This window comes from Phyllobates terribilis, unplaced genomic scaffold (assembly GCF_046119375.1).
Source record: "Phyllobates terribilis strain yellow unplaced genomic scaffold, ASM4611937v1 Scaffold_3__8_contigs__length_932513732, whole genome shotgun sequence".
NCBI lineage: Eukaryota > Metazoa > Chordata > Amphibia > Anura > Dendrobatidae > Phyllobates > Phyllobates terribilis.
The window spans coordinates 232,672,838-232,693,514 of record NW_027362763.1 but is presented as its reverse complement, the minus strand read 5'-3'; the positions used below and the strand labels follow the sequence as shown (position 1 = coordinate 232,693,514).

At 41.0% G+C, this 20,677-nt stretch overlaps 1 protein-coding gene across 3 annotated transcripts in view; it reads right to left on the bottom strand.

Moving 5' to 3' along the window:
- Window positions 1-20,677, bottom strand: part of PLOD2 (procollagen-lysine,2-oxoglutarate 5-dioxygenase 2) — a 198,609-nt gene that overhangs the window by 57,498 nt on the left and 120,434 nt on the right. For all 3 annotated transcript variants that reach the window (XM_073674662.1, XM_073674661.1, XM_073674660.1), the window contains exons 8-9: window positions 16,551-16,652; window positions 2,423-2,548 (exon numbers count right to left, since the gene is read on the bottom strand). In XM_073674662.1, coding sequence (XP_073530763.1) covers window positions 2,423-2,548; window positions 16,551-16,652 — 228 coding nt within the window. The remainder of the gene's footprint in view (window positions 1-2,422; window positions 2,549-16,550; window positions 16,653-20,677) is intronic.

The following is a 20,677-nucleotide window of genomic DNA, read 5'->3' as shown; positions in this document are numbered from 1 at the left end:
GTCCGTGCCCAGGGAGTCAAACTGAGCGGCGATGTAACAGCGGTAGATGTAGGACGACTACGCCACCCGTTGAATGCAGCTATGGAGCTGCCGCTGCAAGACAGTCCGCTGAGGCCGGTGGATGGATGGTGCAGCGTAGATGGTATAACCCCCAACGGGAGGGGTATGGCCTCAGGGCAGCAGATGTGGATGATGGGGGTAGCAGGAACCACTCAGACGGTGCGGTGTAATTCAGGGTCTTTACTGGTAACAACGATAGACCCTCCCGGAGTACTTGCTAGTGAACGGGGCCTGGTCAGTCCTTGAGCAGATGGGATCTCCCCTGGCCAGGCGGAGTTGTAGGCCTCCCAAACTGACTGTACTCTTCTGGCTACCTTGCTAGAAGCGGATATAAGTAGCCCACGTCCCTGAGTGTACCGTGTGGTGCTCACCCGTATGGCCGGTGACTCGGGGCCTTCTAATGGCTTCCGCTCCACGATGGCGGTGCTGGTCCCACGCGTGTGACCGTGCCTTCGGGTTTCTGGGCCTGAGGACCTGAAATCCCCTGCCGATCGGCTTCTGCTGCTGGGTAAGAGTTAGTCCCCACAGCCTCGGACGCCGGGTCCGGTAAGAAAGCTTCTCAGTCAGGGCGAGCTCTGCAGCTGCCAGCCCCTGACTTGTAGTAGTATTGCTCCCACTGAGCTTCTGCTGTTTCTTCCTGTGACTGTTTCTTGTCTCTACTCTCCTTGACTGACTAACCCTGCCTCAGCCCAGGGTTTATACAGGGGAAGTTCTTCCCCTCCCAAGACTGGGCAGGAGGTGTGGCATGCACAGGATCCCTGACCAAAGGACCTCCCACCTGCTCTCAGACATAACATTACATTACTGTGGAAAACCAGACCCCTGGGGTGCCACACTTGCGCCCGACGAGATGGAAGGTCCCCCATCAAGGACAGGAACCACTGAAGCGGGGAGAGGCGCCGCCCTTTTTATCTTGAAGGTTTCCTGTCCTTGAAGGGCGTATCCCCTCTCTCGTTGTGCCGTCATGGGTGACAGAAAAATAAAGGTTCCAGAGTCTGGAGGAAGAGTGGAGAGGCACAAAATCCAAGCTGCTTGAGGTCTAGTGTGAAGTTTCCACAATCAGTGATGGTTTGGGGAGCCATGTCATCTGCTGGTGTAGGTCCACTGTGTTTTATAAAGACCAAAGTCAGCGCAACCATCTACCAGGAAATTTTAGAGCACTTCATGCTTACCTCTGCCGACAAGCTTTTTGGAGATGGAAATTTCATTCTCCAGCAGGACTTGGCACCTGTCCACACTGCCAAAAGTACCAATACCTGGTTTAAAAACAACAGTATCACCGTGCTTGATTGGCCAGCAAACTCGCCTGACCTTAACTCCATTGAGAATCTATGGGGTATTGTCAAGAGGAAGATGAGAGACACCAGACCCAACAATGCAGACGAGCTGAAGGCTGCTATCAAAGCAACCTGGGCTTCCATAACACCTCAGCAGTGCAACAGGCTGATCGCCTCCATGCCCTGCCGCATTGATGCAGTAATTGATGCAAAAGGAGCCCCAACCAAGTATTGAGTGCATTTACTGAACATACATCTCAGTAGGCCAACATTTAGGATTTTAAAAACATTTTTTCAAGCTGTTGTTATAAATTATTCGAATTTACTGAGATAATGACTTTTGTGTTTTCATTGGCTGTAAGCCATAATCAGCAACATAACAGTAATAAACACTTGAAATACATCACTCTGTTTGTAATGACTCTATATAATATGAGTTTCACTTTTTGTATTGAAGAACTGAAATAAATTAACTTTTTGATGATATTCTAATTTTGTGAGATGCACCTGTAGGTATCCATGGTTACAACCACTCATATAGTGACAGTTAGTTGTTAGTGGTCGTAACCATGGATATCCAAGCTACCGCAATGCCCTGCACATGGGGGTAAGCAACATAGCGAATCAGAAGAACTATACTACATTTCTAATGGAGGCATTCTCTAACCTTATTATTATTATTTCACCTACTACACATTGGGATAGAATCTTGGAATACCCATTTAACGCCTAATATTTTTGTTTATCTATGAATATTGATGCACATCAAGCATTTCAAATTGCATCTCAGCTAATGAACACATGAATTTTATGGTGTAAAATGTAGTACAAGTAATAATGAATTCACTAGAATCAGCTTTCCGTTACCATTTTCCAGAGCATCGCTTTCTAACGAGATATAAAATACAGTTATCCACGTCCAACATAAAAGTTTTGAGTTTCATAATCAAAATCAGACCATGAGACTTAACAAATTAACTAGACGTGAAGCCAAGAAACAGACATTAAAAACTATTAAAACAGCATGATTGTAAGATGATATCTAACAATCTGTACTAAAAAGTAACGTATCAAGTAATACTTACACTGTTATGAATAAAGAGGGAAAGTTTCTCTCTGGGATAGTCCAGAGCCAACAATCTAGTGAAGAACTCTGGCAGAAAGGGAGTTGGCTGTTCAATAAAGACTCCAACTGTTACCCTAGGATAGTCCTAAAAACACAAAATCGGTTACTTGCATTATGTTCTCCGTCACAATAGATGAACATTTAACTTAATGTGATGTAGAAAGCAGGTCAACTTGTAATTCAAGTATTCGGTCGTGCACACAGTTTTCTTCGAACAAGGAGCTTTGTGGTTTATTTTACTTTAGATTGTTATCATGACTAAATGGGCAATAATTTGTGGAAAAGTTTTATTTCCCTCCTCCACATCTCTAGCCATTATTCATCACATTGTTCTCCATCTATTACACTCCTGTCTACATTTCTATAAACAAGGTTTTAGATTTGGTCTCACACCAAGCACAAGACGGCACAAAGCTCATACCAGCTGGTATTACTCAATTACACACCGAAAAGTCTTCGAAAAACCATCATCACTGCTGTTCTGAAAGACCTTTCCTCTATCATTGGGCTGCATGGTTGTCCTCAGCCACTTAAACCAGGTAATGCCATGCGATAATCCCACACATATGTATGTCTTTCACACCTGAAGCGTTTGCCCTTAAGAGGTTTTCAAATTAAATTCATTTGATCATCCATCATCAACAGGCTAGGTTAAAAATGTCTGATTTCTGGGTGTCCCATTTCTGGGACCCTGCTGATGACCAAAGTAGGAGGTCGGGAGTTCTCGCTCTATGCCACCAGCATTAAAGTTCATGCACAACTGATGCTGCTGAAATGTCTGTAAGATGAATATGACGGAGCAATATTTTTGCCCATCTTCATCAATCAGTTTCATAGACAAATGGAGTGGCAGTGGTCATACAGCATTATGGTACGTCATTCAGTCCTAATGCAGTAAGAAAGGAAAATTGGGACTCTACATAATCAGTGGGGCTCCGATCAGTGGGGTCTCCAGCGATCAGATATTTATCTTGTGGATTTTCAACAAAATGTCCTTTTTGGGATATAATATGGTGATATAATAATGAAAAATGTCTGACTGTTTAATACAAAAATGCCTTTACTTTCAGCTAAAGAGTAACCGTCATTTAAATTTTTATTTCATGAATCCGTAAGCATGAAAATAAGCAATTTTGTAATTTAGCAGATAAATCTGCTTCTTTCTCCTTTTAGAGTTATCTTTAACTCTCCATTTATGAGTAAAATCTGCATTCAAAGAAGAAAGATTTTTCCATTACTGAAATATGAGCCGACAATGGGTCCTTATAAGATTCTGTGGCGAGAGAAGGGGAAGGGAGAAGCTAGAGGCAGACACTTTTTAAACTGTAGTTTCAGGTAAACTCGCAGCAGAATATTTGTGTCTGGCTCTAGCTCCTTCCTCCTTCGCTCTTCCTTCTCCATGGAATCTTATAAGCACCAACTATTATCTTCTAGCTCAGTAATGGGATCATCTGTTTTCATTAAAGATTTGACAGATTAGAGCGTGAAATATCAGTCCAGAGGGATGAAGAAGCAAATTTTTCTGATAAGATAGTACAAAGTTGCTTAGTTTCATGAATAATATTGATTTATGAAATACAAATTAAAAGACAGTTACTCTAATTGCACATGTTCAGTTTTAGTGTTGTTTAGTGTTAGTCTAGCAAGCCAAAACATCTCCGACAGAGACTTTACTATTTGGAGATCAAAAGGATCGTGAGCGAGAATTCAAACTGCTCAATCCTTATATTCTCCTGACATCTGTCGGGCAAGAGTGATAAGGTCTCCATACACATTACATAGTCTCCTGATCCAGATGAAAATAGGAGTTCAGACAACAATAATATAGGCATAGGGACCTTAAGAATTTTGAAGGAACTTGTTTACAGACATTCATTTCACTGGTAAAACTAGAAGAATTAGCCCTGACAACAGGAGACGTGTTCACTTTAAGCAGCACAACAAGTAAATCAATTACTTATCAATGGCTTCTCTTCCAAAATAACAGCCAATTGTAAAAGGTACAAGCATCTGAACCCTTGTAATATTGTTTGAGAGGCCCCAAAATATGATCAAAATACTATAACTCAAGAAGCACTCCCATCAAAGTTTTTATCCTCTTAATATAGTGCAATCATATTATATAGCACTGTGTACTTACAATTGCTCATTCTGCCTCTCTACCCTGTTAATAAATAATAATAATGGAAAAGAGAAAAATTATTAGAGCGCCATTTATTCCATGGCGCTTTACATGTGAAAAAGGGGGGCATACATAGAAAAAAAACACAACATTCTTTAACAAAATAAGTCAGCAACTTGTACAAGAGGAGCGAGGACCCTGCCCACGAGGGCTCCCACTCTACAAGGGAGGGGTGAGGATATAGTAGGTGAGGGTAGAGCTGGTTGTGCAGTGATGTGGTGGAGCGGTGGTTACTGCAGATTGTAAGCTTGTCAGGACAGGTGGGTCTTCAGGTTTCTTTTGAAGGTTTCCAAAGTAGGCGAGAGTCTGATATGCTGAGGTATAGAGTTCCAGAGAAGGGGAGATGCATGGGAGAAATCTTGTATGCGACTGTGAGAAGAGGAGATAAGAGAGGAGTAGAGAAGGAGATCTTGTGAGGATCGGAGGTTGAGTGCAGGTAAGTACCGGGAGACTGAGTTACAGATGTATGGGGGAGACAGGTTGTGGATGGCTTTGTTTGCCAGGGTTAGGGTCTTGAACTTGAGTCTCTGGGCAATGGGGAGCCAGTAAAGGGATTGACAGAGGGAAGAGGCTAGGGAATAGAGGGGGGAACAGGTGGATTAGTCAGGCAGCAGAGTTTAGAATAGAAAAGAGGGGTGCGAGAGTGTTAGAGGGGAGGCCACAGAGCAGGAGGTTGCAGTAGTCGAGGCAGGATGATGAGGGCATGCACTAGTGTTTTTGCATTGTCTTGATTGAGGAATGTGCGGATCCAGGAGATATTTCTGAGTTGGAGTCGGCAGGAAGTGGAAAGGGCTTGGATATGTGGGTTGAAGGAGAGATCAGAGTCCAGGGTTACCCTGAGGCAACGGAGCTTGTGGGACTGGGGAGAGTGGGCAACCGTTAATTTTGATGGATAGGTCAGATGGGGGGGTTGAGTGAGGTGGGGTAAAGATGATGAATTCATTTTTTTCCCCCCATGTTAAATTTTAGAAATCTCTCAGAGAAGGATGAAATAGCAGACAGACATTGTGGGATTTTGGTTAATAAGGAGGTGATATCGGGTCCAGAGAGGTAGATCTGTGTATCATCAGCATAAGGGTGGTATTGAAAGCCATGAGACTATAAGCTGTCCCAGGCCAAAGGTGTAGATGGAGAAGAGCAGAGGTCCTAGGACTGAGCCTTGGGGGACACCAACAGATAGGGGGCAAGACGAGGAGGTGGTATGTGAGTGGGAGACGCTGAATGTCCGGTCTGTTAGGTATGAGGAGATCCAAGATAGGGCCAAGTCTGTGATGCCAAGAGATGAGAGAGTCTATTGTAAGAGGGAATGGTCGACTGTGTCGAAGGCAGATGACAGGTCCAGGAGGAGGAGAATGGAGTAGTGTCACTTGGATTTGGTGGTTAGTAGGTTGTTGGTGACTTTAGTCAGGGCAGTTCCATTAGGTCTATGACATTATGTGATTGGCAGAGATTTTGCCGTAACCTAGGATTGTAGTTCTAATGAGGACTCATGCATGGAAAAGAGACTTCCTGTTTCTACATAGAGCGTAAAAGGATTCAGCGAGTCTGTTTTTAATCATGTGATGTCATAGATTTAATGGAAAAAAGAGGAATTAACTGGGTAGAAAGTCAAAATGAGCAATTGTGAGTACACAGTGCTATATAGTATATAATATCAATTCTGCAGTATATTGAAAAACATACACTTAATATTCTTACAGAAAGGAATTTGATAGCAGATGGATTAAGCATACATTAGTTTAACACATATCTAAAAGGCGTACGAATAACTCAGCGAGAGAAGTCTCATAGAAAAGACGTTGGATCGATTTCTAGAGCACAGCAAAACTGGTTAATAGGATAAACCGCTGCGTTCTCTTGTGTCAGGCACTCTCCTCCATTAGTCAGGCTGTATCCTATGCTCCATTAAATAAGTGTCTAACACATGCAGCAGGGATTTACACATCTGCACGTCAATTTCATAATTTCACCAGATGTTAAACCTTCCAATTCTAATTTATTTATGTTTGCGTTGATGTGAGTTTATTTTAAAGTCAGTCTGATGGAATATTTTTTTTTTATACAAAAAGGATAATTTAGACCTTTCTAGAATAATACAGCTCACATATAAACTATTCACGTTCCACAAAGGCTATTATTGAAATGCTTGGAAAAGCCAGGACATGGCACCATGTGCAGGGTATTCTCCAGCTGCAGTTCAATGGTTCAGCAGAATAAAACACTGGAAACAAGGCTTGTCCAGCTGATGAAAATTGTTTTTAAAAAGAATTAGACTAGTTGGTAAAATAGGAAAGTAAAAAGCTCACTGCTCCCCTGCAGCTCCTGTTCCAGCACTCCCCAGGTCCCAGGTTCCTGCATCCTCATCCTTCAAGACCAACAGGAAATATCTGCTCAGCCAGTCACTCAGTGATTGATGAGCGTCAATTACTGGTCATTACTGGTGTGTCCTGATAGGATAAGTAGCACAACCCAAGTAACCAAAAAACATATGGCTTGGCACTATCTTTAGTGCTACTACCTCAATGGACCATCCATGATTAGACTAGAAACTCAGCCGTCACAGAGCGCATATAGTTGGCTGGTGGCGCTTGTACATATAACAAGCAAAAGATGCATCCAATCAATAGCAAAGAATTGATGAATGTAGGCACTCCCCAGAAAGTATAACTCATCTTTTCTTGTGTAGAAAATTTTAAAAACAGCAACTGGCCTGGGGAGGAACGACAGTGTGGCACCAGCTATGGCCATTCTGCCTTAAATTACGCTTCAACAGGCCGGAAACACTGGGTAAAGTAGAGACCAGTTGGGACCAGGTGTGTATTGAAATGGTAGCTGCGTGGGTTTAGTTAGGGAGAATATTTCTTTTATTTTTTTAAATCAGTCTGAAATAATTTTAAAAAAATTGTGTTAACGGTTTAAAAAAAAATTAAGTGCGAGACCCATTCTGTGGTTAGCCATATGGGACCTCAGAATATTATAGTAGGCTAGTGGTGTTTACTAACCCTTTGCTTCCAGCAGCATCAGACTAGCCCACCAGAGGATCCTCTGGTGTGCCCAAACAGCCACTGCATTGCCATTTCAGCAGTTCAGTTACTGCTAATTGTTCTTCTCTGGACAATCTAAAACAGCGCTGATGCAGTTATACAATCTGAACCGCTGCAGCTCACTTCAGACTGAGCAGATAGCAATCGGGTGACCAGAGCGGGAAGCAATCACTTCAACGATCTGAGACAAAGAGCTGGCTCCTTTCTGTGAACAATAGGAGCCGGCACCCCAGTGAGAGCCACCAAATTCTCTGAATGGGTCTCACTGGGTGTAAAATTCTGGTGTTCAGAGGATGCAACTCGGCCCACACAAACCAAACCCTGCCCACTCATCAATTTAATTGGCTAATTTGAAGTATGTGGGGTTTTGTCCATGGGTGGGCAGGGTTTCGGACGCATTAAAGTCATCTTAAATATGTGTTCACTTATTGAACACATTTAATAGGGATTCATTTAGGATCCAAAAGAGCAGTCTCTTTTTTTGGTGAGCGGAGCTAAGAGAGCCAGATCACCAAAAAGAGCCAGACTGCCCATCACTACCATCACTGCTCTTTCACTGCATTTTCCCGGGTTGTAAAATATGGAGAGCAGTGCTGCTGCCATTATTCAGCCTAATACTAATTGCCTGCAAAACGGCCAACTGCTGTTAGAGTTGTATTTCCTCTTTGACTCCAGCTCCCTGAACTTCACCACTGTCTAATTGTTGGAGTGTTTGGAGCCAAGTCATTTAGGGGTTATAGGAGTGATGTTGAAGAGGGGTCATCGTTCAGTTGGGGGGGGGGACTTAGGACCTCTCGCACACCATCCATGCCACAAGTAACAAAATGAGGGCCCATCACCCTAACAGTTATTGACAGCGGGTAGTTTTGGGAGGATGGCGCCCAATCAGTTTTGATTGGGGGCCAGATTGTGCTATACTACTATTTCAGTATTATATATCTGGAGCTTTGTCACCATAAAAGTAAAAGGGCACAGCACATGTTTTGCACAGGGTCCCCAAACTGTCAGTAACTGTCCCTGCATAAGGGTATGTTCACAGCAGATTTGCTGCAACAGTTTTTCACAACAAATCTTCAGGCTCTCTGAAGCAAATCCAGTGTTAAGAAGTATTTTGCTGCAGGTGTTGTGGTTGTGCCATGGATTGCTTTGTAAAGTGTGAAATCTGCTGTGGATTTTCAAAAAAAGTTAAATTTTCTAAAAAATTTAGTTGAGATTTGTTGAAATTTCATTTATTTAGCTAATATAGTATTACACTGCCGGTCACCCAGAGGTTTCTAGGTGAAGGGGTCCACAATATCTTATGGATGCTATGGAGAGCTCAATTATTAAGTATGGATGACGTCACAGTAAGGCCACATTTAGTTGTGTGGACTACAGACATTAAAACACTGCTAGCGCCTAGCACTGCATTAAACAACATGCAATCCAACCAACAGCCTGTTGTAATAGAAAAAGAAAAGGGAAATTGACCGGCACATCCAACAGGAAATAAATAAAAATTGTTCTTTATTGAAGAAAAAACTAAAACATGCTAAAATGAAACCTTAGAAACCTGACGCGTTTCTGGTGTATACAACACCCTTATTCAGTCGTCCTATGAATAAGGGTGTTGTATACACCAGAAACGCGTCAGGTTTCTGAGGTTTCATTTTACTATGTTTTAGTTTTTTCTTCAATAAAGAACAATTTTTAATTATTTCCTGTTGGATATGCCGGTTGATTTCCCTTTTCTTTTTCATTTGCTTGTGATCACCAATGGGTTCGGCACCCTCAGGATGGATTCCGGCTGACATATGATTTTGAAATTGACAACGTGGTAAGCTTGTTCCAGAAGTTTTGAGGCTTGTCTCTGTGCTGTTTGTTGTATTGTAGGATAGATACTTTGTGGCATTTGCGCAGTAATGGCTTTCTTCTGGCGACTCGACCATGAAGCCCATTTTTCTTCACGTGCCTCCATATTGTGCATCTTGAAACAGCCACACCACTGGTTTTCAGAGAGTCCTGAATTTCAGCTGATGTTATTTGTGGGTTTTTCTTTGCATCCCAAACAATTTTCCTGTCATTTGTGGCCGAAATTTTTGTTGGTCTACCTGACTGTGGTTTGTTTTTTACAGAGCCCCTGATTTTCCATTTGTTAATCACAGTTTGACCACGGTTAACTGGCATTATCAATTCCTTGGATATTTTTTTGTATCCCTTTCCTGTGTTATACAGTTCAACTACCTTTTCCCATAGATCCGTTGAGAATTCTTTTGCTTTCCCCATGACTCACAATCAAGAAACGTCAGTGGCTGGATGAAAGATGCAAGTCTGTCTGGATCGAAGAAACTCACTCGGCTTTTACGCACACACACTGATTATAAGCAAACAAATTCACAGGTGAGGATGTTCCCTTTAGTGGCCATTCAAACCTATTTGTGTCAAATTCTGTGCATGTTATCAGGCCAAAATCACCCAACTTTTGATCAGGGTCATTTGGATGTTTTTGGTTGTCATTAAGATTTAAAAAGAGAAAACACAGTAGTTTGATAATAAATGGCTTCACCCAACCAATAACCATGAGTGGAGAAAAAGTTTTTTGTTATCATCCATATTCTCTGAAACAAGGCCAAGAAAGGAAAAATTCTGCCGGGGTATATAAACTTTTGAGCACAACTGTAGTTCTATGTGTACAGAACGATCGTGAAGATGATCTTTCTGTGCGCAAAGTATATCAGTTTTTGGCAGCACTTGTCTTGTATACACAAAATTATATGCTGCCGAGAACAAGGATTTTAAAGCGAGCTTAAAAATCATCGCACCAGACAAATGTTCGTTTTGCAGTTTCGTCAGGTGAGATTACCAGACTGTTTGGACAAGGTCGATAGTTGGGAACAAGCATTCCAATGAATGCTCATCCCCAGATTATCCCCATTAACTAGATGGGAACTAAGGGTAAGGGCAGACTCCACAGCTAATATTACATAAGCATGGTGGGCCTCAAGATCGATTTTCTCTTGTGGACCCAAACTACCCCAGTCAGATACTGTCTGCCCTCCCTTTCCTTCTTGTTTTTACACATTGCTTTCTTTCCCTTCAGCATATTATTGATTCAATAAATTACAGTAAATACAGTATACATAACCTTATATCTATATCTATCTCATACAGGTTATTTTTGTTTGTCAGTTGATTTTCTAGTTACAGCTAAGAGTAACAAAATGGCGATTGTGACTTTGGCTTCTGGGTAACTCTTTCCAGGCATAGGAAGTGGTGTTTGCATGTTGGCTGTCATTACTACTACTAGACATCACTCAAAAAAGTGAAATATATTTGTATTTAGGTTTAAAAGAGGTTTTCCGTTACTTGGTCTTGTGAGTGAGTGTTAGAGTTGTGGGTATGGAATTACTGGCATTAGTCATGAGTGGATAAGTTTGCTTGCACAAATATTATTTGAAAAAAAAAATACATTTTTCTGGCAAAAATGTTTATGCAACAACCGATCAGTGTTAGGCCAGGTTCAAGTCTATGATATATAGTCAGTGCTTGGACCACAATACTTGGCTCTAGATGGATCTGAACTATCTTTTTCATGAGCATATATGAGGCAGTTAGTTCAGGTTAGAAGGCCTGCTGACAGTTAAGAGCATAAATGTAGGAACCTGGTCTTAAGTTTATTTTATATTTAAAGGGGTTGTTAACTACTTGTATAACCCCTTCTGAATCCCTAGGTTTCCCCGAGTAAAATACTAACTTATGCTCACCTCCTTTACCAGCGCCAGTCCAGCGGTGTCGGCACTGGATCTCTCGATGCTGGCTCTTCCTGTGGCTCATCAGCGCTGGCTTCACTCCCTCTTCCTTCGAACAAAACAAGGCAGTATCTCTCACTTCCTCGGGATGACAATTACGTCCGTAGAAGACGAGAGTAAAGCCAGCGTTGATTGGCTGTAGGCATCGTGTGACACAACAATATTACATTATTTCCGGGAGAGTCCATGCCGACACCGCTGAAATAGCGCCGACACCAGAGAGGAGTATAAGTGTTATTTACTGGTGAAAAAAAAGGGATTCAGAAAAAGTTGCCAGAATAGTGGACAACCCCTTTAACTCCAAGGCCACAATGGACATTTTGTAAGTTACAAATCTTGTAACATTAAAACAAAAAAGGGTTTCTACTTTAAATTAGTGGTCTCCAAATGATCTAACTTCAAATAAAATCAGATAGTTCTCACCCTAAGTGGGTGCAGCACTGGCTCTCTCCAGCTCCTTCTGTCACAGAGTTTTGGCTGCAGCAGTGATGTCACATTGACAACTAACATCACCTCTGCAGCCAATCACTGAACTCAGCGACTTGTCCCATATAGAATTAACAGAGCTGCTGAGCTGAATGATCAGTTGCAGTGCTCATGTGAACCTCACTGCTGCAGCCAAAACTAAGACCGAAGCAGTGTAGGAGATTTGATCCAGGACCTGGGAAGTGCGAGTATTATTTCATTTTTTTTTTTCTTTTTAAGTGGCAAACCCCTTTTAAGGCTCTATTCACAAGTACATTTATAGCTGAATCCTGTCAAAAATACCATAAACAGAAAAAAATAGTACAGCATACTGAGCTACTATTTCTAGTAAAAGACCGGACACCATGATGGAAAACAGATGGCTCACAATATAGTCATTGCTGACACTTATCATGTTCGTTGTTTTGCTCCTGTGATAATAGAAATGAAGTACATAAATGTGAACAGAAACTTGTGTGTATTTAAAAAAGTTTTTTTGTTGTAATTGGAGTAATTTGCAAAGCAAAAAGTTTTAGAATAAAGGGAAAAATAGCATATCCGTCAGTTCTTAAAAAAAAACATGCTTTCCACCAATGCAATGCATTCACCTAAAAATCTAAGTATTTCAATGTAAATTGCTGGACTTCTGATTAAATTGATTAATAAGAGGCATCAAATTACTTAAAAAATACTTTTTGTTCCATTTCATAGGCTTGTCCAGTGCGGCAGCAGTTTTGACAATTTATTTTCAAACTATACTTTCAGTTCATCAGTTCACACTTCCCTTAAAACCAGGCTCTGTCTTGACAGTCAAGAAAGACCTTTAGTCATTTCCTGACAGTGACTCGGACATTGTTCCAAAGCATAAGAAGTCAGTTAACCCCCCAAACCCCTTCCCTCACCCCATCTTTTTGGAAATGGGTAATAGAGATGACCCTATGCTGAATTGAGTGAGACCAGGATTAGTCATCTCAGATTATATATAGTTCATTGCCTTGGTCACCCTTAAAAAGGGGACCTGTGACATTGAACAATGCAATTTACCTGCAGATATAAGGTTAAATAGGTTAACAGCATTATAAAAGGTCGCTGTCTGCATTACTGTAAGTGTTACACACAGAAGAAAATGACTTTTATCCCTCCTGGGGGCCGCCGGCTTTCAGTCTCAAATCACTGCAGAACTGGCTGTCAGTGAAAGTGCTGGGGTGTGCTTACAGCTGCCGTGCTTACTGCTGTGAGTGATGGCTGTAGCCATGCTGGTACGCCGGTATGACAAAGTCAGTGACTCCTTAGTGGAATAAAGAATCTTTTTCCAGGGAGTTGCACTTTCAGTACGCCAGCCTGGCACCTTTTTAATACCATATACCTGCAGATTAACCCTACATCTGCAGGTAAATAGCATTACCCAACATGGCAAGCTCCCTCTATAGAACAATCTACACTTCCATAACCTGCTGCCCAGGCAAACATGTCAAGATAAGAAAAAATATTGGAGTTCCTTTTCTCATCCTCCTAATTCTTCCCCCCTCCCAATGCCATATTAGAAGCTTATGTGGTCCCTTTTCTTCTTCCTGTTCCCCATGCTTTTTGCCATTTGTTTTTGAATGTCCCTTTCCTTTGCTAGGATTTTTTTCTCTCTTATAATATCTACTTAGCTTTAAATTTAACGGATTTTAGTGTTGTACCCATCAAATAGTTATAGGTTTTCCTTGAGGCAAGCTTGGCAAGAGTCCCATTACCTTAATAAGTACAGTTTTGTTATACTCCTAAATGTGTGTTCTCAAATGTAATGGCAGTTGTAAAGCACGCCTTTATTTTTCTTCATTTTATTTTGCAGGTCTTCATGTGCTTTCACGTTGCGCTCAGGCACCCGTTCGGTGGTCCCGTCGGGGCTTATGTCCGAACCCCCAGCAAAACGGGATTCAGGCGCCGACGGATCCATAGATTATAATTGTGCCGTCAGAGCAAACGTGAACTCTGCCGTGCATAATCTTTGAGCGTATATGCCTACTGGAGGCGGACACTCAGACGTAGCAGACTGCTTCTGGGTGACAGCCTCCAAAATGCTCAAAAACGATGCATGGCAGAACGCACGTTCGCTCTGCCGGCACAATTATAAACTATGGCCCCATTGGTGCATACGTCCGAATCCAGACTTTTCCGTCTGACTTTTCTATTCCGGGTGTGTATGGAATTACAGTTCATCACCATTCAAGTTAATGGGGCTGAATTGCAACACTAGACACAGCTTTCTTTGATGATTTAACAGTTACATAATAACCTATTAAATTATATAGCCAAAAAAGCAAAAAAATAGTCAGCCTCCGTGCCACAAGCCTTTCACTTTCTTTGTCTTCGGCATTGGTTGTTCCAAGTCCATGACCTAATTTACTAGCCACTGTTTGTCAGTCATCCAGTACAAATCATACATCTGGAATTCAATTTTTCCCTTCCGTTTACCCAAAGTAACAGTAAACCAGTTTGGAAACCCTCTTTGTATATAACACATATAATCAGCCACTAAACATAAACACATGGAAACCTCAATCTGCAAAACAGATAGGCGGCTGCCAAAAGGGATTTCCAGTCTTCTCAATCAAATTGTTTTGCATCCCGGACAGCGATGTTCTGCTTTGATTACAGTTTATATGGTTCTTGTGTCATTTTACAAGCCTTGCTATGAATGAAGCAATATAATAAAAACTGACACGTAACGTCTTCCACAAATCTGTGACAGGAAACCATGAAATCAAGGTGGAGTAAGGAAAAGGATGCCTCAACAATTTAAAATTCCAAAAACACTTTTACTGACTATTAATGAAACATCTGTTTGCTAAAATCTCCAACAAATCATATTTTTCCATATTAATACCCTACAGGCAACCCTACTGCTGCAGACAATCATCTTAACACAAATTTACAGTCCAAAAATTTTTACTTATTAATAACTAGAATTTGTAATTCTCTTTTTAGCTTGTTTTCGTAGTGCTGTTATTGGATCACAGGCAAATTCACTATATTGGGTGATACAAATTATTCTGCTCACCTTAAAGGGAACCTGTCATCAGGATTTCCCCATATAAAATAGGGCCAGCCCTGTAAGCCCTCTGTCAGAGCATACTAGAATGCTGTATATATGTCTCCAATCTGCTCTGCAAGGCACAAAAAATAGCTTTTATTATACTTCCAGATGGTGTGGTCCGATCAAATGGGCTTCGCTGGTCCGATGCCTCCTCTCTTCTTATGATTACCATCCTCCTCCTTGCTTCACGTGGATGATGCATCCTACATCATCCGCACAGTGATCTCCATCATGCTCCTGCGCAAGCGCACTTCTCTTTGCTTTGCAGAGGGCAGAGCAAAGTACTGTAATGTGCATATGTCGGTTTTACCTACGGGTCATCAGCGCTCTTTGGCCTTACCCCGCACATGCGCATTACAGTAATTACAGAGAGAAGTACATCTGCACAGGAGCTTGAAGGAGGAAACACTGGATGACGTTGGAAGAGTCATCCACACAAAGCAGAGAAGGAGGATGGTGTTCATAAGGAAGAGGCGCCGGATCAAGACCACAAACGTCCATCGGACTTCACCGCCCCGTCTGTAAGTATAATAAAAGCTACTTTTTGTGCCTTGGAGAAAGGACTTTGGATATCTATGCAGCATTCTAGTACATTGTATCAGAGGGCTTACAGGTGCTGGCCGTACTTTATATGGGGAAAACTTGGTGATAGGTTCACTTTAACTCTGAGTATTCCTCAAAAACTACACAATGTAACATAACTAAATAAATGTGCACTATTTGGTATATTGTAGTTCTGTTTTTTTTTTTTTTTTTAGTTGAAGTGCAGACAGTTAAATATCTGCACACTACACTACTTTACTTACAGAACAATTCTTTGAAGATTAAGTTTATTTTGAAGTGAAGAAAACAAAAAAGTTGTCTCATTTTCAATCTACACTTGGTTTCATTAGGACTGAACTAAGGGGTAAAAGTGGGACTGTGCTTCCAAATGTTTTGGTGCCTATGACATTAATGGCTCTCTTATTATACTTGTTTTTTTCAATCTTCTATAAGCCTTAAAGGGTTATTTCCATCATGAAATAGTTTTCACCTATTCAAAGAAAAGGATAACTTGTGAATCAGTGGGGATTCAACCACTGGGACCCCCACCGATCCTAAAAACAGGGCTCTGAAATTCCCCATTGTAAACGAGTGGTGGTTGGGCATGCGTGCCACCGCTATATTCATTCTGTGTACTCTGCCATCTTTGGCAGTCCAGTGAACAATGAATGGAGTAGTGGTTCAAAGCTCCACAGTTGTTCCATTCTGCTTTGCACAGCCCCATTCTCTAGATCAATGCAGATATCAATAGTTAAAGAGGAAGATCATCCATCTAAATACACAGTTCAGATGTGCCCAGATGTGATCAGCGGAGAGCTTTAGTTTTCAGAACATATACAATCTTATATTCAATGTTATTTAAAAAGGCAAAAACATTTTATTACAGTATGAAAACAAAGATTTACCAAAAGTAAATGTAGCCAATTTAGGATATTGAAAATTATATTAACATTTCAATTAAAAGGAATTGATAAATCGCTTACTTCAAGTGTTGATAAATCTATAGTGTCCATATCACATGTCCCGCATCCAGTTTCAGGAGTCCAAATATTTGGTATATAATTTCCAAAATAATTTAGCTGAACCTAATAAATTAAAAAAAATAAACAAATACTTAAGAAGTTTTAAAAAAATATAAAAAAGGTCACATTTACAGAAGAAAATGATACACAAAACTAAAGTATGCAAAAAGTTGAAAGCAAAAAAAGGCATCAAAATGTAAAGTGAGTTATAGAATAAAAAATTGGGCTTCTTTGTAAGGTAAATTATTATAAAAAAAAAATAGATATATAGAAATAAATATATAGATTTTTTAAAAATATATGTCAAGTGTTAAGAGTTAAAAAAAAAATAAAAAAATATATGTATTTCTCCTAATATACAAAAGTAAGCCAAAAATGGCAACGTGGAGGCAGGTTTGCAACCCATATAAAATTATGATTGTAGCTAATGGTGCGCTGTGTCATACTGCAGTTGATATCCTTACAAACATTTACAAGCCATTTTATAAGGTTCCAGTTTGAATGTTTTAACAACAGGTTCTTTTCTGGAGCTGCCACATGGATATGACCACCATCAATGGCATTAAATGGCTTGTTAACTTTGTTTTAACAAGGGTCAATGAGGAGACAAAGTTGTAGGATGCTGCATACTGGCAAGACGGTAGGGAAAAGAAGGAAATCGTCCTATATTCTTTAAACTCTGTAAGACCTTTTGGCGTAGAAGATGTGCCATTTTAGAAATATGTGCTCCATGATCACAAACAACCACCTTTGTCTCATCCTCCTGTGGCTGGAATAGACCATGTCATTTGTGGGCATAAAGCCGCATAACGGATGGTCAGAAGTGCACGCATCCTGCAGACTTTATGTGTGTGTCTCTCATCTGGAAGCAATCACTAAACTGCTGTCCAAGATTTCCTACGTTAATGTGGTGATCACTAAGACTTATTCAGGCAGGATTACACAGCAGACTAAAACCATCAAAGATATATATTATTTGAAAGCTGCATTGCACAAATCAGCGAGCACGCATCAATCATGGTGCCATGTAACAACTGTCAAACGATGGTGACCAGCCGATCGCACCACTACAGCTGAAAAAGCTAGGAGATTAGGACAATCTATCTATCTATCTATCTATCTATATATATATATATATATATATGTATACAGTACAGACCAAAAGTTTGGACACACCTTCTCATTTAAAGATTTTTCTGTATTTTCAGGACTATGAAAATTGTACATTCACACTGAAGGCATCAAAACTATGAATTAACACATGTGGAATTATATATTTAACAAAAAAGTGTGAAACAACTGAAAATATGTCTTATATTGTAGGTTCTTCAAAGTAGCCACCTTTTGCTTTGATGACTGCTTTGCACACTCTTGGCATTCTCTTGATGAGCTTCAAGCGGTAGTCACTGGAAATGATCTTCCAACAATCTTGAAGGAGTTCCCAGAGATGCTTAGCACTTGTTGGCCCTTTTGCCTTCACTCTGCGGTCCAGCTCACCCCAAACCATCTCGATTGGGTTCAGGTCTGGTGACTGTGGAGGCCAGGTCATCTGGCGTAGCACCCCATCACTCTCCTTCTTGGTCAAATAGCCCTTACACAGCCTGGAGGTGTGTTTGGGGTCATTGTCCTGTTGAAAAATAAATGATGGTCCAACTAAACGCAAACCGGATGGAATAGCATGCCGCTGCAAGATGCTCTGGTAGCCATGCTGGTTCAGTATGCCTTTAATTTTGAATAAATCCCCAACAGTGTCACCAGCAAAGCACCCCCACACCATCACACCTCCTCCTCCATGCTTCACGGTGGGAACCAGGCATGTAGAGTCCATCCGTTCACCTTTTCTGCGTCGCACAAAGACACGGTGGCTGGAACCAAAGTTCTCAAATTTGGACTCATCAGACCAAAGCACAGATTTCCACTGGTCTAATGTCCATTCCTTGTGTTCTTTAGCCCAAACAAGTCTCTTCTGCTTGTTGCCTGTCCTTAGCAGTGGTTTCCTATCAGCTATTTTACCATGAAGGCTTGCTGCACAAAGTCTCCTCTTAACAGTTGTTGTAGAGATGTGTCTGCTGCTAGAACTCTGTGTGGCATTGACCTGGTCTCTAATCTGAGCTGCTGTTAACCTGCGATTTCTGAGGCTGGTGACTCGCATATACTTATCCTCAGAAGCAGAGGTCTACCTTTCCTGGGGCGGTCCTCATGTGAGCCAGTTTCTTTGTAGTGCTTGATGGTTTTTGCAACTGCACTTGGGGACACTTTCAAAGTTTGCCCAATTTTTCGCATTGACTGACCTTCATTTCTTAAAGTAACGATGGCCACTCGTTTTTCTTTACTTAGCTGCTTTTTTCTTGCCATAATACAAATTCTAACAGTCTATTCAGTAGGACTATCAGCTGTGTATGCACCAGACTTCTGCACAACACAACTGATGGTCCCAACCCCATCTATAAGGCAAGAAATCCCACTTATTAAACCTGACAGGGCACACCTGTGAAGTGAAAACCATTTCCGGTGACTACCTCTTGAAGCTCATCAAGAGAATGCCAAGAGTGTGCAAAGCAGTCATCAAAGCAAAAGGTGGCTACTTTGAAGAACCTAGAATATAAGACATATTTTCAGTTGTTTCACACTTTTTTGTTAAGTATATAATTCCACATGTGTTAATTCATAGTTTTGATGCCTTCAGTGTGAATGTACAATTTTCATAGTCATGAAAATACAGAAAAATCTTTAAATGAGAAGGTGTGTCCAAACTTTTGGTCTGTACTGTATATATACACATACAGTGGTGTTCAAAAGTCCTGCATAGGAATAGGATAAATTGATTTTTCAAGTTTTAAACGTTTTCTGTCGAATATCTTCGATGCTAATATGACATATTATATATGGTTCTGTTCAGAATACAATTTTGCATTCTCTCCCTGTAATATTTTTAACTTTTGAAGCATTTTTGCAACAATATGGGAATTGAAAGCACAACTAAATATTGTACATCTTCAGATCCAAAATTAGCCAATCACAGATGACGTTCTTGTGACCAATCATAACCTGGATATGGCAGCCAATCACATTCCATTACATTGCGTCACATCTGCTGCTTTGTTGGTTTGCTTTATCTGTTGGTCTATCTAGTGAATCATACTGTAGAGCTTTATGATGGGAGCCTTCAGATTTTTGTCAGCGGAGGATCGTGTGCGAGTTGTGGTGCTACATGATGAGGGTTATACTGGCCCCCAGATCGCAAGGAAGGTCGGCTGTAATCGGGGTACAGTCGTAAGAGTTTTTCAGAAACAGAGGCAGCTTGGAATTGCCCAGGACAGCCCCAGATCTGGTTCGCCCAGAAAGTCAACTAAAAGGGAGGATAGAGTACTGATAAGAACATCCCTTGCCAATGGAAAGCTCACCTCTCCTCAGCTTCTGCGAGAATGGCAAGAAAAGTGCAATATTGAGGTATCAACATCAACTGTTAGGAAGAGATGTTTGGAAGCAGGATTGAGAGGGAGCAAGGCCCGAAAGAAGCCATTGATGACAGCCATGCAAAGACAAAGGCGAAAACTGTGGGCATTGAAATATTCAAAATGGAGGAAGGAGGAGTGGGAAAAAGTGCTATTTAGTGATGAAAGCACTTTTTGCATTTTAGGAAATGATGGCAAGTCTTATGTGAGAAGGTTTCTACATGAAGAGTACAAGCCAGAGTCTTTGAGCTTCTCTGTGAAACATCCGATGAAAGTAATGGTCTGGGGCTGTATGGCGACAATGGTGTTGGAAGGCTTCATATTGTGGAGGGTATGGTTAATGCAAAAAAATACATATACATCCTTAATAAGAAAATGCTGCCTTCTGCTCAACACCTGTTTTCAGGGGATTAATCCTTCCAGGATGATAATGCTCCTTGTCACAGAGCTAAGACCGTAACGGAATGGAAAAAAAAGAACAAGATGGCTACTATTGACTGGCCAGCCCAGTCCCCGGACCTCAATTCAATTGAAAATTTGTGGCACAAGGTATCAATAGAGATATCTAAAAAACAGCCAAGGACCAAGAGAGAGTTGATTGAGTCTCTGATACAGGCCTGGAACCACATCATC